Source organism: Musa acuminata, chromosome BXJ3-7, assembly GCF_036884655.1.
Source record: "Musa acuminata AAA Group cultivar baxijiao chromosome BXJ3-7, Cavendish_Baxijiao_AAA, whole genome shotgun sequence".
Classification (NCBI taxonomy): domain Eukaryota; kingdom Viridiplantae; phylum Streptophyta; class Magnoliopsida; order Zingiberales; family Musaceae; genus Musa; species Musa acuminata.
The window spans coordinates 9742198-9762854 of record NC_088355.1 but is presented as its reverse complement, the minus strand read 5'-3'; the positions used below and the strand labels follow the sequence as shown (position 1 = coordinate 9762854).

Sequence of the window (20657 nt, the reverse complement as noted above, 5' to 3'; positions counted from 1 at the left end):
GATTCTAGAGGGTCTGTCTTGCTTTAAAGAAGGATCTCTGATGTGTTCGTATTGAAATAGACTCTGATGATGATTAATATCCTGTGATGTATTCCATACTGAAATAGACTCAATGATGATGGTTAGTATCCTCTATTGATGATTTTGAACATTATAAGGGTTACTTATATACTGATGATTATTCATCAGATATTCACATATATTTCAAGAAAGAAAACCCATAGTTGGCTCTCCATTACAATTTCTAAGTGATCATTCTTCCCATATCATTAAAAGTAATCGAGTTACTTTCCTGCTGTTTCTAATCATCATTTTCTCTATTAATAATATGTGGCACCACTAATGAAAACATATTTATCTCTATCATAACATCTTACTAGTCTCCGAATTTTCTGGGTACAAAAGGGAGTAAATTGTGTTCATAAGAAAAATAAATTGTAGGAAATGTTTGGTTTGCATAAGGTGGGGCGACCTGCATGTTCATCTCTAGCAAAAAAAGTTTACTTGCAGATGTTCGATTCATTTCAGGTAGATCACTAGATGCAAGCATACATACAAATAAACCTCGGTTTTACACTAGCCAACAAAAATGGCAGCCTCTGACCACAATATGTATATAGCACGTAGAGTTATGAATTTACAATAGACACCCAAAAAGAGAATTCCAAAGATCATGAATTGAATGAATTTAGCCAAATTCAGGGACTTCATAGCCAGCTTCCACAAAATCCTAAACTTCTAATGATGGGAAAAATCAAGAAATCCATATATCAGATGAACTAATTGGCAAAGAGGCTTTGACCCTTGCCTAGTGTATGGTTGGAAATTCGAAAAAAATTCCCCAAGGCACTATGATGACATATCGGATGCTATATACGGTACTCTTACCTTCTTATGATGACTCAAATACATGGTAGGAAAATAATTGAATTCAATCAGAACATCTATGACCAGAGTAACAGCAATGATGAACCCGGTATTGCTTCCCATGATCTTCAAATGGCCATCAATACAGTGCTCACTGGAAGACAGGCAGCTCTACAATTTAAAGCCCAGTTTCAACCTCCTTGGGAGAGAATGTGAACATCCATTCATATGAAATCCCTCACGAAGGTGCTGTGATCCTTTCACATTAAACCTTTTCCCAAAGACAGGCATCCCAGCATCTTCCCATTGCCAGAACATGCACAAAAGCTTGAGCTATGTTACATATTAACACTAACAAGGACAATGACTACTCACTTCCGGAGCTCTTTCTGGATATGGAATCTGGACATATTAAAATAGAGGGTTAAAAGAGTCAATCTAGTGCAAACCTAAAAAGAGCTGGAAATTATCATCAATAGGTATTACCTGTTGAAGTTTTTTTCCCTTCCATTGCTTCCTTTTTTTCTTGGCAACTCTGGCAAAGGAAAGGACCATCCCATGGTCGCAACTTACCAGGTTCTGATGAATCATCAGCATGGACAGAAATTCCTTCACCAGGTTTCATCTCCACTTGGCAAACTGCACAGACAAAAAGTTTGAACATGTTGCGGATGGGATAGTCAGCCTCTAGCCTGCAATTCACAAAACAAGAATTTTACCACCGTGTCCAAAGAAATGGATAACTAATGACAGAGCATCAAACATATCTTGTAGTTGTTCTTCCACAGGTGTATTGCAAAGTCTGAATGCTTGCTCATACTAATGAAAATGCAAAAATCTGAATGCGCTGTTTCATATGCAGATACCACTCACAATGCATGACTTGCTTTTTAATTCTCCCTTTGTTTCCAGGCAAGAGTAAGAAGAGGTGGAGGAGAGGATGTAGGAAGTAAGAATAGAAGGTGGAAGAGGAGTAAAGGTGGTGATGACACATACTGATAGTGAGGTGCATGACAGTGATGCAACAGGGAAGAGGAGACATCAGGGACACCAGGGAGGACGAAGTGAAATAGAAAGAGAGAGAAAAAGATGGAGAGATGAATAGAGAAAATAGATGTTTTAAATATCATATATAGTTCAACATTGGTCGTATACTTTTTTTATATATTTTTTTATCAGTGATACTGGATGGTACATGGTAATAGCATATAATATACAAGTATTAAACCAATCCAACAAGTTGTTTTAACCAATATTAGACATTTTCTGTTTGTCTTTCCAGTTTGTGGCGTCAAGGTCACATGTATTGCACTGAACTGGAGGCGAAACTTTTTAGTTAAACTCTCTCTCTCTCTCTCTCTCATGTCTTCATTGTGGATTGTGTTTGTATAATATCATATTATATTGACAATCACAACTGCCATAGACAAAAAAAGATTCAAGCATCAATTGTCACCAACACATATCAAAAGAAGTAAATCTTCAAAAATAGCTCAAATAAGATTCTGACCTTTGCGCCAGTGATGCAGATCCTTCCTCAAAGATTTCTTCCACTAGATCTGACTCTGGTAAGCAGTCCCTATCTGAATGCAAAGATGACTCAGAAGACTTTCTACGGAACATATTTTTGAACACCCCCATTCCTTGCTTCTTTGGTGGTGGTACAGTAGGGGTTAACTTTTCAGGTGGTAACATATCGACAACAATGCAGGTAGTATCATCTCGTAGTCCTTTGCCGTGCACAGCATCCTGGAAATGTAGAAATAAAACATGAGGAAAAATATGGATCTCAATTTAGACATAGGAACCCAATAGGATGTAATACCTTAACAATTTGGCTTGCAGCAGCATCTGCTGATAGGCCACGACAGCCATTGCAAACCATTTCAAAAGTCAAAGCATCCCAGACACCATCACTTGAGATGATAAGCCGACCTCCAGTACTCGATACCTGCAATAATTGTGAAAATATATTTTAATAATATTTTCTCAAAAATTTTACAAATATTTCAGTAATAAAAATTAGCAAAAACAAGGAATTAAATCTCATTTACATAATGAATACTTATGGATTTCATATGGTATCTTTTGTGGAATAGTGTTGGTATACTTATTATTGCATGTTACATAATGTAATATGAAGTAATCACACTAGTACAATGTGATCAGTATACCACAACACCTTTTTTTTCCCAAAAGAAAAAAACTAAATAGATAGCAATGATACAACCATGGGAAAAAACATGTGAATCTTTAATCATTAAGCAAATGAAAAGCAACAATGATCTCAGTAGAATTTAATGCCACTAGTAGACTTCATTCATGAACCCATCTTAGTAACACAGATAAGTTGAATATTCTGCAACAGACTCTAAGGTGACACAGTGCATAAAGACATGCAGATAACACAAATATGGTCTGCAAGTAAACCAAAATGCACTCAGTGTAAAGCATGTGTGACAACTTTTATCAGACTAGGAGTCAAGTCATACTAGTCCTATCACTCTTGATTTGGGAAAATGGTGCTAATTTTAATGGGTAAGTTAACTGTAGTCATTTAATTGCAGCAAATATGGCTTTAATGGCAATACTTCAGTTGGAAAATTGATGAATGAAAGTTTTCAATTTTTCTATTATATTTATGCCAAACTCCTTTGAAATTTTGAGATTTACCAAGATAGTAAAAAATCAAGGCATGCATCTTCATATAAATTTTATGTGAAATGTCATCTCCTCTTTTGAGATTGCAACACAAATAGAATAGAATCTGCAAATCATGCAGATTGTCCTTTTGAGGCTAGATTACTCTACCTGTTGCAACTAAATTAAGTCCATCAAAATACTCTATGGCTTTATGCCAAAACCTTAGTAAAAATAATTTAAGAAGCCAGGACAACAGAAAGTCTAAGTCCATTTGGCTTCATTCAAATTGCTAATACATGATACCAAATGATGCCAAAACACCAATCAGCTTATTAACCACAGAAAATTTTAAGAGCAAACACTTCCAGGAAGTTTCGGACCCAAAATATGTCCATATAATTAGTTTGCCCTAAATGGTAACATTGATGAAAACAACATTATATAAAATGGTAAGTGAATTATTAATAAGATTTTGAACTTTTAAATTTATGATATTGCCTAACAACAACAGAGTACTCTAACAAAATAGACTATCAAAGGTTACTTTCCAGGACAAAGAGTGGGGCCAAAATTGTGAAATACAAGAATCAAATATGTTGGGACAACATAATGAAGTTTAGATTTTGTGTCATCCAGAAAAAAGATAATATATTTAATACAACAGATATTATTGTATATTAAAAGATAGATGATCCCAATAATTTTTCATTTTTGACAAGTGCATTTACATAAGAACATGACTGGCAGATAGGCCTATTACATCATAAAGTATCTAGGCCAATGAAAAATTAATGTTTAAGTCAAGTCGGCATAATCTTTGTAGACTTCCATAATTGTAGTACATGAGTTTCTTTATCTTGACTAAGAAACAATTAATACTAGAATACTTCTTTAATTTGTGCCAAAGGATTGACTTCAGTCAATCAGCTGATTGCAAGATCAAAATCAGTATTCAATGTCTTATACACCAAATCGTATTGAATGTAGCAAAAGCATGATTGTTAAACACTACAACTGTATTTTAATCAAAAATTTCTAAAGCTTAAAACTCTTAACTTGTTTTATATTTATATCATTCCTCTATTATTGATCTCAAATTTTAAAGTTGAGATAGATTAAGCATTCATTGCCCATGAATAAAGAGCAAATTTGCTGTTTGGATCTTCTGCCACCATGATGATTAAGTTATGCCTTCATGACAATAGTTCTTTCAAGAAACCATGTACTAAGTGAGGATGCTGTATGCCACATTATTAAGTACCTAGAGCTGTTTGTTTTTCAATTTTGTTCCTTGTATTTAACATTGGAAAAGGTAGAATTCTATTGCTAAATTCTAGGACTTACAAATGCAATGCATGCATTTGTAAGGGTTAACAATAAAAGTTGACAATAATTTTGCAGAGCTCATTTTTATCCTGCATAATACTATGACAAAATCATGGTGGCAATTTCGTGAATGGTATTATACCGGTGAAGGTTCAGACCAGTACCATACCACTCCATATTGGCATAATGAGTGTCTGTACTGAGTTTTGAAAAAAGCCTAAAAAGCAAAAAAAAATTTCCAATGAAGGGCCTGATGTAGGTGATACAGATCCTGTTCTATCGGGTGGTACAGGTCTTGTACCAAGCATACTGCTTGGTTTACATGATCCACATACAGATAAGATATTAAATCAATAAATTCTGTTTGTACTGTACCACATGGTAAGCCTTGATGCCACAATCATTTACTATAAAACCCAATTATTTCTTGAAAATTAAAATTTAGCAAGAATTTTTTTTTAATTTATCAATTATGACTTTTTTCAGTTATTTATAGAATAATCTGGTTTAGATAAATGAACAACACAGATTAATATAGAAGAAACCAGGAAAATTGGCTGAAGCTGTTAAACTATAACACGAACTTCAATTTGCAAGTCATTATTTTATTTTATTTTTCTTGAGAGACATTGGTATAAGAAAAGGTATACAACTAATTTCAAATACCAAAGTGATAGTTATACATTAAGGAAAACCCATTAAATATGAGTTTTAGAAAGAGAATTTTATCACATAAACCAATATTTTCATGGATGATAAGGAGTGGCACTTGGTCAAGAAAATTCACTCGGTCAAGAAAAGTATGCTTCAGCACATGGTATGTACTAACCATGTGACCTTAAACAAACATCTGATTTGACATCCAATATTACTAGCACACAAAACGTGGGAAAAACTTCTACAAATCAGAAAATATTACATACCGGCAGATAAGCAAGTTTGCTCTCATACCTTTATTTGCTTGACATAAGGAACTGGAACAATAAATTCACCAACATCCATATCCCCAATTGACCTTGATAAGCATAAGCCACCTGGCCAGACTCTAAGAGGGCCTATCTGAAAAAGCAAGTGTTCTCTGCATTAGGAGCATAAGGTAGCAGATAGGAAGATGGAATACTAGCACAGAAGTGGATCTTCAATAGAATTATGAGCAAGCCAGAATTAGAAGATAAAGATATCATAATGTATGATCATATAGAACATTTCATTAATTAAACTTAACACAGAAAATTTTAAATGGATTGGGCACAGTATTTATTAAAATGCTTACACAGAGAAAAGACAATTTTGTTTATTTTTCAGTATTTAATAAAATGTTTACATTTGTCAGCTTACATGCCTTGATTTCTCACTTTTACTTTTCTAAACTCATCAATCATACAGAAGGTAGACATCATTCCTGATTCCTTTGCGATAACGTAGACATCATTTCTTCTGAAGTTATATTTTTCAAATTATTAACTTCTCAGAAACAAAAATCCTGAAACTTAACTACCACCATAATCACTATTTTATTTTGCAAATTTTTTCTCTAACTACCATAAAAAAACTGAGACCTTAAACCATGACTTACATGTACAGGGAATAATGTAAATACTAATAATTTGCCATTTCACAGAAGAAGCTTCCACTAAGCAATATAAATTATATGAACTCTTACACAACCAGCTTCTTTATGTTCAAAGAATAGAAAATTTAATGGTGAACGTTGGAAGTTAAAAATGACAACTAGAGAAATAACATAATGATGTTAAATTTTAATCAAAAATTACAGATCAACAAAAATGAGGTTTTAATAGCTATGACTATTTCATAAGTTTGAACATGTTCAGAAGAAAACCTCGACACCTCCAACAACATTTAATCTCCCAACCTCACCTCCACTTGCCGTTATACGCTCAACCCTGAGGAATAGTGAAGTATAAACAATAGACGAAACCAAAGTACTTGGCAATTAATTTATTATACAAAATCCACTTACTCTTCTTCATTAACATCCAGCCGATGATCTGCTGACAAACAATATATAGAACCTTCAGCAGATTCAAGTATGCATCGTGAATCACCAACTGATGCTACAGTTACTACCCACCCGTCTATTATGACAAATGTGACAGTAGTTCCTGAAGAACGAGCTGAAAAGAGAGTACACAATCAATATTCATCTAAGTTATAAGATTAAATAGACAAAAATTTGCAGAAATTCACATAAATGAGAGAGACAATTCCTGCGCCACATACTACAACAGATACTATTTAATACAGTGCTACCATGAAAGAACTATCCAGTTGGAAAATATACTACTAATTAAAGTCACATGGGAAACCTCTACAGTGAATTAGGATTTCTGCTTGTCATTGTACCCAAAGTTATCAAAGGATCAAAGAAGAGAACAAGAATGAGGATATTCCTTTACGATATAAATCAAAATACTTATGAAAAAAAGATCTTATTCATTTCTTCCCTTCTCACAAACAGAGGTGGAACAGAAAGGGCTTGTTCTTTTCTCCCATTCTAATAATTAGGAGATCCTAATAAAATAAACAATAAAGCAATCCATCTAATTGTCATATCTGCATCAAGATGTAAAACCAGCAGTTAGTATATACAAGAGCAGTTAACTTCATTGGTAAAGGCCTTGACCGTTGATAGGAAGTTCCTTACTTTTACAACTATAACATTCATCTAGTGGTAGTATACCAGACCAAGTTACCAGAGGTTGAGGGGTTCAAAACTCCATCCAACAAATAATTGATTTGTTCCGCCACACATCCATGACTTGTTCCGTGGGGAAAATGTATCAATTCTGTTGGTTTGACAGCTATAGGGAACGAAGAAACTATGAAAACTAGCATTGTTCTCAACCCAAGCGCTAATATACAACATAGATGTTTTGTTGGACGTGTAGGCATGATTGATACGTTCATAAACAAATATTCATATTGATATGTTAGTACACAATCATATATGTGCATATATGGAATTCAATACAAGCATAACCTATGCATCCTAAGGCTTATCCCTTAGCCAAGTCCTTGTGCAAAGGTTATTAGGCGTTTGCTTACATGAACTCTTAAATATGTTATCCTCCAAGTAACAGCTTACTTTAGATAATGAAATTTAACCATGACAGCAAAACAGTATTCTTTTGTGATACCAACACACGATGCAAATGACTGTAACATAACATGCCCAATAAGTACAATGGTCATATTATATATTTATATACCAGTCTATAAAAATATAATCCAGAACTCAACATTATATACATATATATACACAAATATATACACACTGTAAATGTTTAAATAAGAGTCATTTGTAATTCTGATCTTGCAAAAAATTGGGAGATAGAAGATGCAACATGATATTACAACCATACCTTTAGTTTGAAAGTCTTTATCTGTTTTTATGAATCCTGCAACCAAAGCTCTTGGTAATGCTGCTAGCCACTCATCTCGATTCAGATTTGAAGGAATGGCATTTAAGATATTGTTCAAGAGATTCTCTTTGGAGTATATGGCAGCAGCAGAACCATTATGTCCATCAAATAACTGCAAAAACAAGTAGAAATACACCACAAATTAGAGAAAATAACATAATAGGTGGTCATTAACATTCTTAAATTCCAGATCCTTTGTTGAAAGAAGCCATTATAGTACCATAACATTACAACTTCATTCATAAAATACATTATCTGTAGGAGGCCCGATGAAATCAGCAAGCAGAACAACCTGATCTCATTGGGAATAGTGCCCTAAAAATAAAAAATAATAATAGAATCTTACAGCATCTTAGCCTATTATGCTAGGGAGTCAGCTTCCTGGTTCACCTTCCAATTTTACATTTCTAGCATACATCTCTTAATAATGTATAAAATATAACCATCTTAAGAGGAACATCCACAGCATTACTGACAGTTTGTTGCCCCCCTCAAAGAACACATTTCTGTAGCCCCTTCCAATCAACTCCCAAAATGCCCAAAAAGCAAACATCAACACGGATTGGGATGCTTATTCATGGTGCAAGGTGTGATGCAATATGGTAACATCATTACTTTCTTCCAATATTCAATATTCACAATTTAGCGAGTGTTCCGTGCTGTTTGAGTTTAAGCTAGCAGAGCCATTTGTTTATGGACATCATCTAATCTAGTGGATATGATGAGACTTGACAGAAAATCATGCATTTTTGTGTTTAAGCTAGCAGAGCCATTTGATTCTGGACACATCTAATCTAGTGAATATGATGAGATTTGACAGAAAAGCATGCATTTTCGATGGTTCACGGAGAATTCAACTTGTAGACTCAGAAAGGGCAAGTGACAAAGTTGCAAATATTGCTTAAGTTATATGTGTGAACTGGTCTAGCAGTGCTACAGCTTAAAGCACATAATATTTTGTTGCAGTTCAATTTTGCTGAATCCCCTTTTTAAACTGTGACATCTCTTTCAATTTTTTTATTGTGACATTGTTTTGTCATTTCTTGTTTCTTCAAGCATCTTAAGTAAAATCGTTATTTTTTTCCGTGACGATAAGTTCCTCTTGGTGTTGCTTATAAAAAATAGAGAAATAACATATTATCATATGATCTTTAATTTCAATACTTGTAGTTTGCTGCTTATTGTGCCCTTCCTAATGAATTATATGGTATTCTGGAAGGGCAATACAGCATAAAGCACAAGCCAGTTTATGAAGGGGTCGCCATTGCACACAATAATTTCTGTTTATTGAAGCTAAAACATAGCTAGATAGTGACCATCACGATCATGCAAGTGAGAAGGAGGCCTAAATGCAAAAGGAAACAGAAGGCCAGCCAGAAGTCAGGAATTATGAGAATATGTGAAATTGGCATGTTGATATTATTTGTCATCATGGAAAATCAAATGTTATTTTACACATCCTGAACAGAAATCCAGTATTAATCAACTAGTTCCGGGCAATGAACTTAACATAAATTTTGTCAAAAGTGAGTGTTTGAGTAGGTTAGGTATTCCATCTTCTTTTTTTTTATGTCTTTACTGTTTTTTTCTAGCTTATTAAGGTTCATCAATCTCAAAGACATAAATCTCAGTCAGAATGTAAAGCAGATAGTATATACAACCTTTCAGAATTTTGAAAAATTAACCATCAAAAGTAATATATTAATTTATAGAAAACACATACTCCAATACGAACACGAAAACAATGGCACAGCTGCAAAAAAGTTCAGTTATAGCTTGTTCTAGAATTTTTCTTCAAGTGAAGCGGTCCACATCGTTCACTGTGTTGTTCTTTTGTTGCGTTTATATAAAAAGGAAATTAACAGATGGCAAAAATGCACAACAAAATCATTTTTTCTCATTTCATTTCTTTTTTCTTTTATTTTGAAACCAAATTATGAGCAAAATCTTGATGCAGGAGGAAAAAGAATAACATCCAAAGATCTAATAGTTCATAAAATTCCAACGTAAATGGCCTTCAAATCATCAAAAAAGGAGCATAATGAGATGACTGCAAATACAAAATTTATAAGAGGTAAAAGGCACTCCGAACAAGACAAAGAAATGAAATGGTGATCTTTATCCTCTCAAAAATTCGATTTGTATGCATCAGCACAGTCGATTTGTATTCACCTAATTTATCAAACGCAATTCCCCTAGCAAATCGCGATCATCCAAAGGACAACAACCAAACAAGACGCCAGACCCAATTTTTTATATCGTTGAACCCTAGAAAACCAAAACCGCAAGCCGCATTACATAAATAGCACAAGAATTCAGGAAGAGACCAAAAACAAGAAGAGGCGAAGAAGATTACGGCGAAGACGGAGAAAGTGGTGACGCCGTCCCCGGGCACCCGCTGGCACTCGGCCTTAAGAAGTGTGAAATCCTCCCCCTTCTTGCTCTGATTGGCTTGCCCATACAGAATGTCCGGATCCTCGATCTTCTCGCTCGTTTGCTCCTTCATCAAAAGCACCCCCAGCGGCACCGACCTCCCCGCCTTCGCCGCCATCCTCGAAGAACCACAACGACCAACACCACCGCCGGCTAGAGTTCCTCCATCCTCCTCCAATCTCTCTAGAGGCACAATTCACGTTCTCCTTTCCAGTGCTCGATTCAATCAAGAGGAAACCAAACTTAAAAGCGAAACTGCAAGAAGATATCACAACGGTGTATCCGGATCGTTACGACAAAGAGGCGGCGAATAATCGGAGACAAAAAGAAATAGAAACCGAGGAATAAACCAAATGCTGAGAATAGATTAATTTGGGGAATCCTCGTTCGAAAACTTTACCTTCTCTCGCCTCGCCTTCCTTCCAGAGAGGGAGAAAGAGAAAGAATGATGGAGGGAAGAGGGAAAGTGGGCCGGAAGAGGTGGTCGGCCTTTGGAACTGGCGTGATGTGATGGCGTCTTTCCCTGGGTTTTCATGAAACGCTGTTTGAATACACGGAAGACGCGGAGGAGACACAGTCAGAAGATCCAAGCCGTTGATCTCAGATCCACATGCCACGCTGGCTTAGGTACACGCTTGGGGATACTCAAAGTGATGTTCTTTCTCTTTTGGATTGCAAACCACAGTGGAATAGACAGAGGTCGAAACAGATCACCAACGTTTACTTGCCACGTCACCATTATTAATCCTTCCAAGTTTATGATATATTATTATTATTATATATATATATATGTATGTATATATATTATCAAGTCACTACGTATAGTATAGAAAATCTTCAATTCAAATGTCTATACGCTGTTTATAGATTGAATTGCTTGCTTCTTTGACTCCTATATTTTAGTTTGAATAATCGTTGTTTATTCCTGCTATTATGTCCATGAAACTTCTTTCACGACATTGGACTCGATGCTCAATCATCAATACATAATTCAAATGGATCCATCATTATTTGACTAGATAGGATCTAAAAAGATTTATCAAGCATCGATGCATCCATCGTTATCCTAAACCCATCATTAGCTACTCATAGAAGCACATGGTTTTAGTGTACGGTGTACGCATCATCGACAATACGGCCGTCAGCTGTCGACAGCTGCAACCACCGAACGAAGAGCGATGGAAGACAGAAAGAAAGGGAACAAAAATGAATAAAGCAAAAACGATGAGGATGACTGAATGGATAAGATGGCAGACGACATCCAATTGGTAACTTGTGCTTGCATCCACCACAATGGCAACCAAAAAAGCAAAGAGCATTATTGATCGGACTTACCTGTTTGAGTTTGGGATAGACGTTTTTGAGTGATTTACCCGAGTCCAGATTGGCTTAAGGGAGCACACTTGGTGTTCTCCTCCAATTTAAGGATGCCTACCGAAATGCGCTGGATTACGCTCACTTTCTTGCTTCATGTGTCTCGTCTGGATCTAATCATCCAAAAGTAAAAGCACGAGGGAGAGTCGATGATGCGTTCGCCAGTTCAGTTGTGGCTGGCAAATGCAACCCGCACCGGGCGGCGTGGATTATCTCCGCCGGTGGAAGTAAGCGCGTGACACGTCACCTTCGTCTGACCAAGACTCTCTCCCGCCGCCGCCTCCCCCTCCCCCACCAAAGCGGGCAAAGAAGGAAAAAGAAAGCACAAGTTACGCCGCACGTTACGCTCAGCCACGCATCGACGGCCATAAAACGCAGGCACGGGGGACCCAGCTACGTGCCTTTCCGTGGTCTCAGGCTACTCGCAGGTGAAGCCGGCAAGCACAGCCAGGCTTCCGTTCTTTCTTCCTTTCCTATTGTTTCCATCGGCTTCGGTTTCTTTAGTGCTCTCATGTTTGAGAACAAAATCTGACCTTTCATTTACATCACAGTTCTATTTGGCCAAGCTATATTGCTTTATCTATGTGACTACTATTAAAGGAACCTTTACACGATCACCTACATAAGAATGTTTCTTTTACATACACTCTCCAAAGACGGGGCAAAAACAAGAAAGAAAGAACAGGAGAATGGGATTAGCAAGACACAATATACCAGCAGCCTGATCAGATTCCGGATTCTCTGCCAAAGACTCTGCCAAGCTGATAGTTGTATTCAGCTCCATCAAATTATATTTACAGTTCGCGTGTAACGGTCTACAATCTTGAGCGTCTGATGCATCTTATAGGATTTAAAGGACCGCCACGGCGGGCAGACACGGAGGACTGCTTCCCATTTGAGGTAATTGGCTTTATGTCCCAGCCCTCGACGTTCTTGGGAACACACACATCAAATAGGACCTGGCTTAGATATCCATGGGGATTGATGCTGGGTGAAGTAAACAAATTAGGCTTCTGCTCATCATGCAAAGAGCTTCCATCTTTTACTTCAAGTTTGCCGCTTGAACTGGGTGAGAAGAAATGATCATTGGGTCCAATGGCCACCCTTCTTAAGCTCTCGCTTGAGCTTAGTGCGTCGTGAAGGCTGCAGGAGGACTCTAACATACTGTCACAGGAACTTCTGAGGTTTTCTGTTCCTCCATTAAATACTCTTCTCTGAGAAAAAACAGTAGCTGCCTTCCCAAGAAACTCAACGAGATTAGAGTGGTAGTCAGTTTGGTGATGACTATAATGCCCTACAGATAAACAACTTAAGATTACAAAGAAATCCAAATATCTTGACAGCAGAGAAAGAAAGAACACAAATATATCAAAAGAGTCAAGGTTTTGAATGTTAGTTATACTGCTGTAGATAGCAAAACTGGTTTCTTCTGCAAAGAAGCAATAAAAAAAATGTTCCAAGTAGGCACAATCCAAGAAAGACCTAAATATGAGTCTATAGTAGCATTTATTGCGAAGGCAATCTTGAGCAGTCATTAGCCACACTGTACTGCTCGGATTGAGTCCAAACACTAAGGTTGGTGCCACGATATGCTTATAATTTGGCATACCCCATCTTTCAATATGGTATTTTCAGTTGCTAGTGGGAAAGGTCTGAAGACGTACAAGTGGGATGATCTTTTATGACAGTTGGTAGGACAACCTTCTCATGTGGCTTCCAGCATTTATTTTTTCCCTTGTATGATTCAGGAACTGCAATGTGTTGGCACTTGATTGACAAATGCTGCTATTATCTATGGCTCTGACACACCCTTCAAGAGCACCACAAAAAAATACACATAGGACCAGATCTATCACAAGCTTAAAATTGTGCTTGACACAACTAAAAACTGCTCAAGAATTCATATGATGGTAGTTTCCTAATAGTGAGTTCACAAACAGAAATTTCAAGTCCAATATATGTTTCCACAAACTTTCTTTGTTTCTGCGACAGACATGTTTACGGAACAAATACTTCTTCAATCCTCATCAAAGGACAAGCACTAGATTAGAGATCAATTTTCCTATTAGCGGAAACAATATTATTAAAATCAAAACCAGCATCCCAGCAAAAGCAATAACTAAAAGGTTTTAGAACTACCTTAAGGAAAACTATATTTTTTACATGTATAAAACCTCTAAAACCTAATGCATATGCAACACCAAGGTGGACTCAAAAGAAAGATTCAAAACCTGTAAAGATTTTTAAGTACATATCATACGACAAGTAAGTTTCAGTTTGGAATTTCATCTTCACAAATGAACATGACATTTTAGAACCTTTAATTGAATTCACCATCAAAGTCTATTTATGACTGCAGCCATGTCACTCCTCGAAAGTGACAGTACATAGAAAGCCAGATTTACTGATACAGCTAGTCACTATATAATTTGTTTCACATGATTCGGGCCTAGTTATCATCAGAGGTATCAAATGCTAACAATGATGCAAAATAATGATATATTGTTAGCTAAAAGACCCTTTAACTATTTCCCATCGAATATCTTAATGTTGTATTAAAAGCAAAGGACTAAAAGACCCTTTAATGATATTTTGTGGGCTATAAGACCCTTTAACCATTTCCCATCAAGTATCTTCATGTTGTATTAAAAGCAGAAAATCAGGTATGCAAAATAATGATATTTTGTTAGCTAAAAGACCCTTTAACCATTTTCCCATCGAATATCTTCATGTTGTATTAAAAGCAGAAAATCAGGTAAGGACTAACCTACATGTGGGGAATTGCTCCATTTTACAAGTCTAACATCACCACCAAGCTCGTTCAGATGTTGGGAAAAATTGAAGATTATTTGGTAAGAGGCAAGGTCATCATCCTCCGAACAAAATATAAGAAAAGGGCCCATACTCTGCAGGCATATCAAAACCAAAAAGATGTGAATGGAAATGCCACATAAAATCAACAAATTTAGTTGGATGTAGTAAAAAAGACTTGAACATAAAGAAATAGATCATTACAACTGATGAGTACAAACTCTGCCAATATTCAGCACGCTGTGCTTCAAATCTACTTAGAAAAACAGCATCCAGACTAGATGTCAGGACTTTTGTCATCCATGACGTTATTCTTGTTGGGCTAAACAATCTCTGAGAAGTGTGATGGAGAAATCGAGTAGCCAATTCAGCAGTGAAGTCCACAGGACTAGAATCATAAATTTGTCCACAGATACACTCTCTTATGAGCTGATATTCATCCTTAAGTGAAGAAAACAAGATTTATTAAAAATTGTCTTCAAACAAGTTTTTTTTAATAAAAAACTAAAAATAGAAATATAAATTTCAAAAAATGAGAAAGAACAAACTTGACAGAGTACAAGCAGAATTAACAGAATGTATTGGTTTCTTATTCTGCAATGTGTATTAACAGCTCCTGGTATTTGGGAAAGAAAAGTAAACATGACCTAGATATCAAGGGAACTTCGAATTCACATAAAAAGCATCTAAAGAGACTGACATACTAACATAAAATTTTATCAGCCAATAAGAATTCAACAGGTATCAGGTGATTAGTGATGCTGGAGCAATTAGTTCTGTTTTATGTTTGTAGTAATTTTATTTCTTGAAATATTATCAACTAAAGAAGTTCGGAATGAACTAAAAATAACCTCAATCAAAAATATTGCTAATAGAAAATCCATCTCTTTGAAGCAGAAATAGAAGTGAAGATTCCACAGGATTGGTCTATGAGATATTTGTATTTCTTTGTCTTCTTGTACTTGGGGTCTATTAAAAAGGAAAAGTTTATAATCTTAAACATAAATGATTGAATTTTTTCCCAAGTTACAGAGATCATTATCCCTAGAAGTGCCTCGTAGAGCCATGAGATTCTAGCATTTATGCCCAATAGTGTGACACCAGCATCCATGTGTGAGGTGCATCTGAAGTGAGGCCAGGACCCTACAAGTGATGACTAGGAACTGAAGTGAATTTGAGTACTATCCTATCCATCTTTTCTCTCTACCACGTTTTATATCCTAGAAAAAATTTATTTTCCCCTATGCATATGCCCTACATCAACTAGTCTTTGACTTAGACATCACAAAAGTTTTCATCATTAGTACTAAGGCCTATCATGAACTAGTGTGAAACACATAAACCAGAAAACGGTTATAAGCTTGAACATCACAAAAAAGGATGCAGAAATTTGCTATGAGAAGTCATTACAAGTAATGAAAATTTTACTAAAAGAACACAAGCATACCAGTTTGAGTCCTTTTTGCCACTTTCCATCAAGAATCTGGTGAAAGGGAGCATAAACCATAGTCTCAGCATGAAGAAACATATATTATATATCCAATTTTATATAAGAGAACATTCTTAATGAGCTCAGACATTAATTAGAAAAGTGTACCAAAGAAGTATAAATCAAAGATGTCATTTTGTTGGACATCCAGCACAACTGCACACACCTGAAGAACCTTATAGAGGCAACCTTTTGATCCCAAAGAGAAGCTCATGAGCACAATTGGTAACTGCCTGATCTTTATAACCTGTTACTCCAACAAGACAGAAAGTACAGACAAAATTAGACCACTTTATTACGAAAATAATTATTAGATAATATGATGCAAAAGGCAGGTTCAAGGATGCAGCCTGATGGTGCAAAATATGGACCTGCTTTTTATCTGAGTAAATGTGGTTACAACTAATCCTCCAAGTATGGAAAATCAACAGTCTAATAGTAAATAATTGGATGCTTGCCCTTGGGAACTCATTATAGTCAACTACTAACCTTCAAGAGCTCATCAAGTATACCATGAGCTAGTGAAGTGGCCTTGTCAGTGAAAAATCTGCAAAGAATTTCAAATTATAAACCTGAAAACTCCAGAAGATTTATCATTTCAGTAAGAAAATATTGTTAAATATCAGAACAAAAACCAGCAAGAGATGGACAGGGACGTGCATGGTCTAAGAGTATGGTCAAGACTACTAGACTCTAATATTAGCTTAAGTAAAAATGGCACGCATGATATTTGGAGATCAGCCTTGTCACTTGAGTAGTTATTGTTCTTTAACTTCTGGACCGGTGATTCTTTGGACACTAACATCATTTTGACAAGGTTTAGAGACAATTACCATCCAGACAAAAAAAACCCTGGAAGAAGAAAAGGCATGGGACTAACACAAACAAACTGCCAAAAGGCAGCTGTGATCCAAAACATAATAAGGGACATTCAATAATTATAAGATCATCAATGCAGAGGAAAACAATTTACTATGACACTGTATGTTTAGTGGTAGGCCCCTCTCTAATAACCCTAAATAGTTGAAACTTTATGACTAGCATGATGTGGGATAAGTAACCTGATACGAGTATCATATAAAACAAGAATTCTAATACCAAATGTGATGTAGGAATAGATACTTCGATACCTAAGATGTAGGATGAAGACATACATGTACTTGCAAGCATTTTTTTCAAGAATTTAGTTTTTTTTTTTGCGGAATAAAAAAAAGATGAATTAAGTGAGATAAAGGGAAAAAAAGAGAACAATTAGACTAACTCTGACTTAAGGATTGACACTTAGAAAATTAAAGCTCATGTTTCTGCACGTCTTAACAGAGTAGCATCATTAAAAAGAAAACTATAAGTTCACCCACTTGCACATAATCATAGAAATAATATTCATTCACTACGTCAGTCTCTAATCTTTCTGGATTATAACCCCTAGGTACAAGAAGTAAAATAAGAAAAAAAAACAAAATAAAGAAAATTACAATCCATAGATCAAAATATATTGATCATTTATTTATTTATAAGAAACCATCCTTACATAAGATTTCCATTCATACATGTCATTGGAAAACAAGCAATATTGGAAAAGATGGTCACGAATTAGGAAAAGAAACAGATCCTAAAATTGCATATCCAATCACAGATACATGCTGTAGCAGATAACTATCACAAACTAGAAAATAGTCCTGAAAGCCAATAAGTTTCCTTTGTCACAATATCGTATTTATAATTCACAAGACTGTCTCAGTAATATCTAGAGTTCTTTTTCAACAAATTCAATCAACTCAAGACTCGGGCAATTTTCTTTATTGAAAGTTTTGAAGGAAGCTTGGGCTATGTCTACCAACATACGTTCTGCTGTAGATAAATACACACACAAAAAAATATCAATCTCCTTAAAAACATACAATATACCCTAATTAAAGCAAACACGTTTATGCTCGACTCAAGAATTGCTCGCAGGAATACTATATATTCAGAATTCGGCATGATCATGCTATAGTTCGCGACTTTAGAACCCCAATTGCACATAGGCCTTAAGTATTCAGTATAAAAAAAAAATTGAATTTGTAGAAGATCAAAGGCACTGGAACAACCGAGCCATCGAAGACAAATGACGTAAGTCGATGCCGTGCATAATTTTTGCTAGAAAGAAAGAAATAACCAGAGACGTCAGCGATTACAGCGTGAGAAAGTCGACATGGCAGACGAGGGGACTCCACCCGAGAGACCAGTAGAGATCGATGAAAGGCTTCAGATGGCTCTCCTGGCTGGATATCCACGCGAACAGCACCACGATGCCCTTCACTTCCCTCTGCTCTTCTCCCTCCGTCCTCCCCCAGTAGAATCGCCCTCCTTCGCCCCACATCACCGCAACGTCCGCGGTCCAACCCTCTCAAAAATCCCTAATCTATCCAACCCCGTCGAGCGAGAAGAAGAACCCCAATTTCTTCGCGCAAGGACTCGAACCGAGGACAACAGAAGGGACAGCATGGAAGCTTTCCCTTATGAGCGCTTCGTTTCGCTTCCGTTCATGCCATGGAAGCTTTCCCTTATGATTTGGATAGCATCGACACCATATTTCGCGGTGGCGTAGGATAAAGAACCATTACAAATCATACTTTTTCTCGGTACCCGAACATTCGCTTCACCTTTCATGGGAGAAGATCCTGACCCCTCGATGGGCCCCACGTTGCTCCATGGACTCCTCCCGAATCACAAAGCAGGCAGATTGGCTGAAAATAACTCATGATTCATTAAACAGTTGGTTGAAAAGGTAAAGCTGTCTATCTACCTACTATTTATGTGACTGGCAGCCTACTGTGGGGCCCTTATCTTTAAACCAGCCCACCTGACAACTTTGTCCAATCAAAAGGCAAGTACGGCAGCGGGGTAAACTTAAAAAGGGTGAAAACGTGTCTTTGAAATGGCAGAGGGAAACAGTAGCGTTATAATTAGAAGAAGAAGAAGAAGGTCAGAGTTTGTGTGTTTATCCTTTCATTGCTTGATTTATCCATTAGAGCATTTATTTTTCCCTCTATCAATGGAATGATGTGTAAACATAATCAATCGTTGACTACCTTGCTTGAAACACGTGATGCAATATTATCTTGAGATTTTGGGAATAAAATATACTGGCATAGATCCGTCATTCTATCATTCTAGAAACATAAACAAAACAAGAAATCTCTTCACCATTATTTAAAGGGGAGAGATTTGGTTGAGTTGACCACTTTGATCACACACCATCCGAATCCTACATATCGGATTCGGGCGGAATGCAAACATGGATAAGGATTCAAGCTTCGAGAAACTATTAAATCATTGACCATGGACCAAGGGTCGATTTCCAAGTTATATCATTGATATTTTTTATAGATCAAACTAATGTAATTTAGTAAAAACATAATATAAATTAAAAATCTCTACTCCCAAGAATTAGTGAGAGGGATAGGCTATGATTTATATAGAGAGTGGGTTATAAAGAGTTAGTATATACGAGAGAGTTAATATATATGGGAGGAGTTAGGATAATATGGTTGTATCTCTTATGATTTTTGTATCGGATGAAAGCCTTGGTCATCGGGTTATATACCACCCAGAAAAAAGTTTAAATACAAATACCAATGAGTCTTATCGAGGGACTTGATCATACAGACATATGATCAATGCGGTTGGAGAGTTGGACTGCTCTAGAGCCTATATTCACTTAAGAGAACCCGACAAGTTAGAGGATAAGACTGAATAAACGAACATTGCTACCAAGGAAGCTAAGGAGAACATAATTGATGAGAACCCTACAACATGATGGCAAAGGTCATGCATAGGAGTTGCAATCAATCTTTTCATCGACCAAGGGGAACTGTTGGGAGAACACAGAGATGTTGAAGTATGGGGTCGAAAGGGGCGAGGAAGAGACAACGAGTTCAAAGGGACTTAACTATCCAAAACAAAGCATCGGTTAAAATGAAGGTGGAATCGGAAGAGTGTCACATAGATATATCTACCGATTATGAAGAAAGGGATATAGATATGAGGCGACGAATAGTAAGGTCATGGACATGACAGCGTCATAGTACTACAAAGGTAGACTTTCGTGAAATCATCGATCATTTGCTCTCATAGAGGAAGAACACTTAGTCATAAAACGAGCCAAGGAAGTAGAGCATACAAAAACAAACTTCAAGTATCAACATAAAACTGAAGGAGAGAGTATGAGACATTCAATGCCTAATTGTTTATCCATATAAACTATAATTGTTTATAAGACGATT

At 36.3% G+C, this 20657-nt stretch overlaps 2 protein-coding genes across 3 annotated transcripts; both read right to left on the bottom strand.

The window, feature by feature from the left end:
* Positions 1-577: 577 nt before the first annotated feature.
* On the bottom strand, positions 578-11251 carry LOC135643273 (probable protein phosphatase 2C 12). The gene is made up of 10 exons (XM_065160033.1): positions 11116-11251; positions 10639-10970; positions 8223-8394; positions 6821-6974; positions 6680-6743; positions 5788-5895; positions 2693-2818; positions 2378-2616; positions 1354-1559; positions 578-1269 (listed from the first exon to the last, which is right to left on the bottom strand). The coding sequence occupies exons 2-10, from the start codon at positions 10831-10833 to the stop codon at positions 1235-1237; spliced, it is 1299 nt and encodes a 432-aa protein (XP_065016105.1). The 5' UTR covers positions 10834-10970; positions 11116-11251; the 3' UTR covers positions 578-1234.
* A 1427-nt stretch (positions 11252-12678) lies between these two features.
* Positions 12679-18893, bottom strand: LOC135643274 (uncharacterized). 2 transcript variants are annotated; one of them, XM_065160034.1, is made up of 7 exons: positions 18567-18893; positions 16879-16936; positions 16556-16636; positions 16348-16383; positions 15105-15341; positions 14857-14995; positions 12679-13383 (listed from the first exon to the last, which is right to left on the bottom strand). In XM_065160034.1, exons 1-7 carry the CDS (start codon positions 18749-18751, stop codon positions 12905-12907), a joined length of 1215 nt encoding a protein of 404 aa, XP_065016106.1. In that variant the 5' UTR covers positions 18752-18893; the 3' UTR covers positions 12679-12904. The 2 variants fall into 2 exon arrangements, with proteins under 2 accessions (XP_065016106.1, XP_065016107.1); XM_065160035.1 differs by lacking the exon at positions 15105-15341.
* Between the last annotated feature and the right edge of the window lie 1764 nt (positions 18894-20657).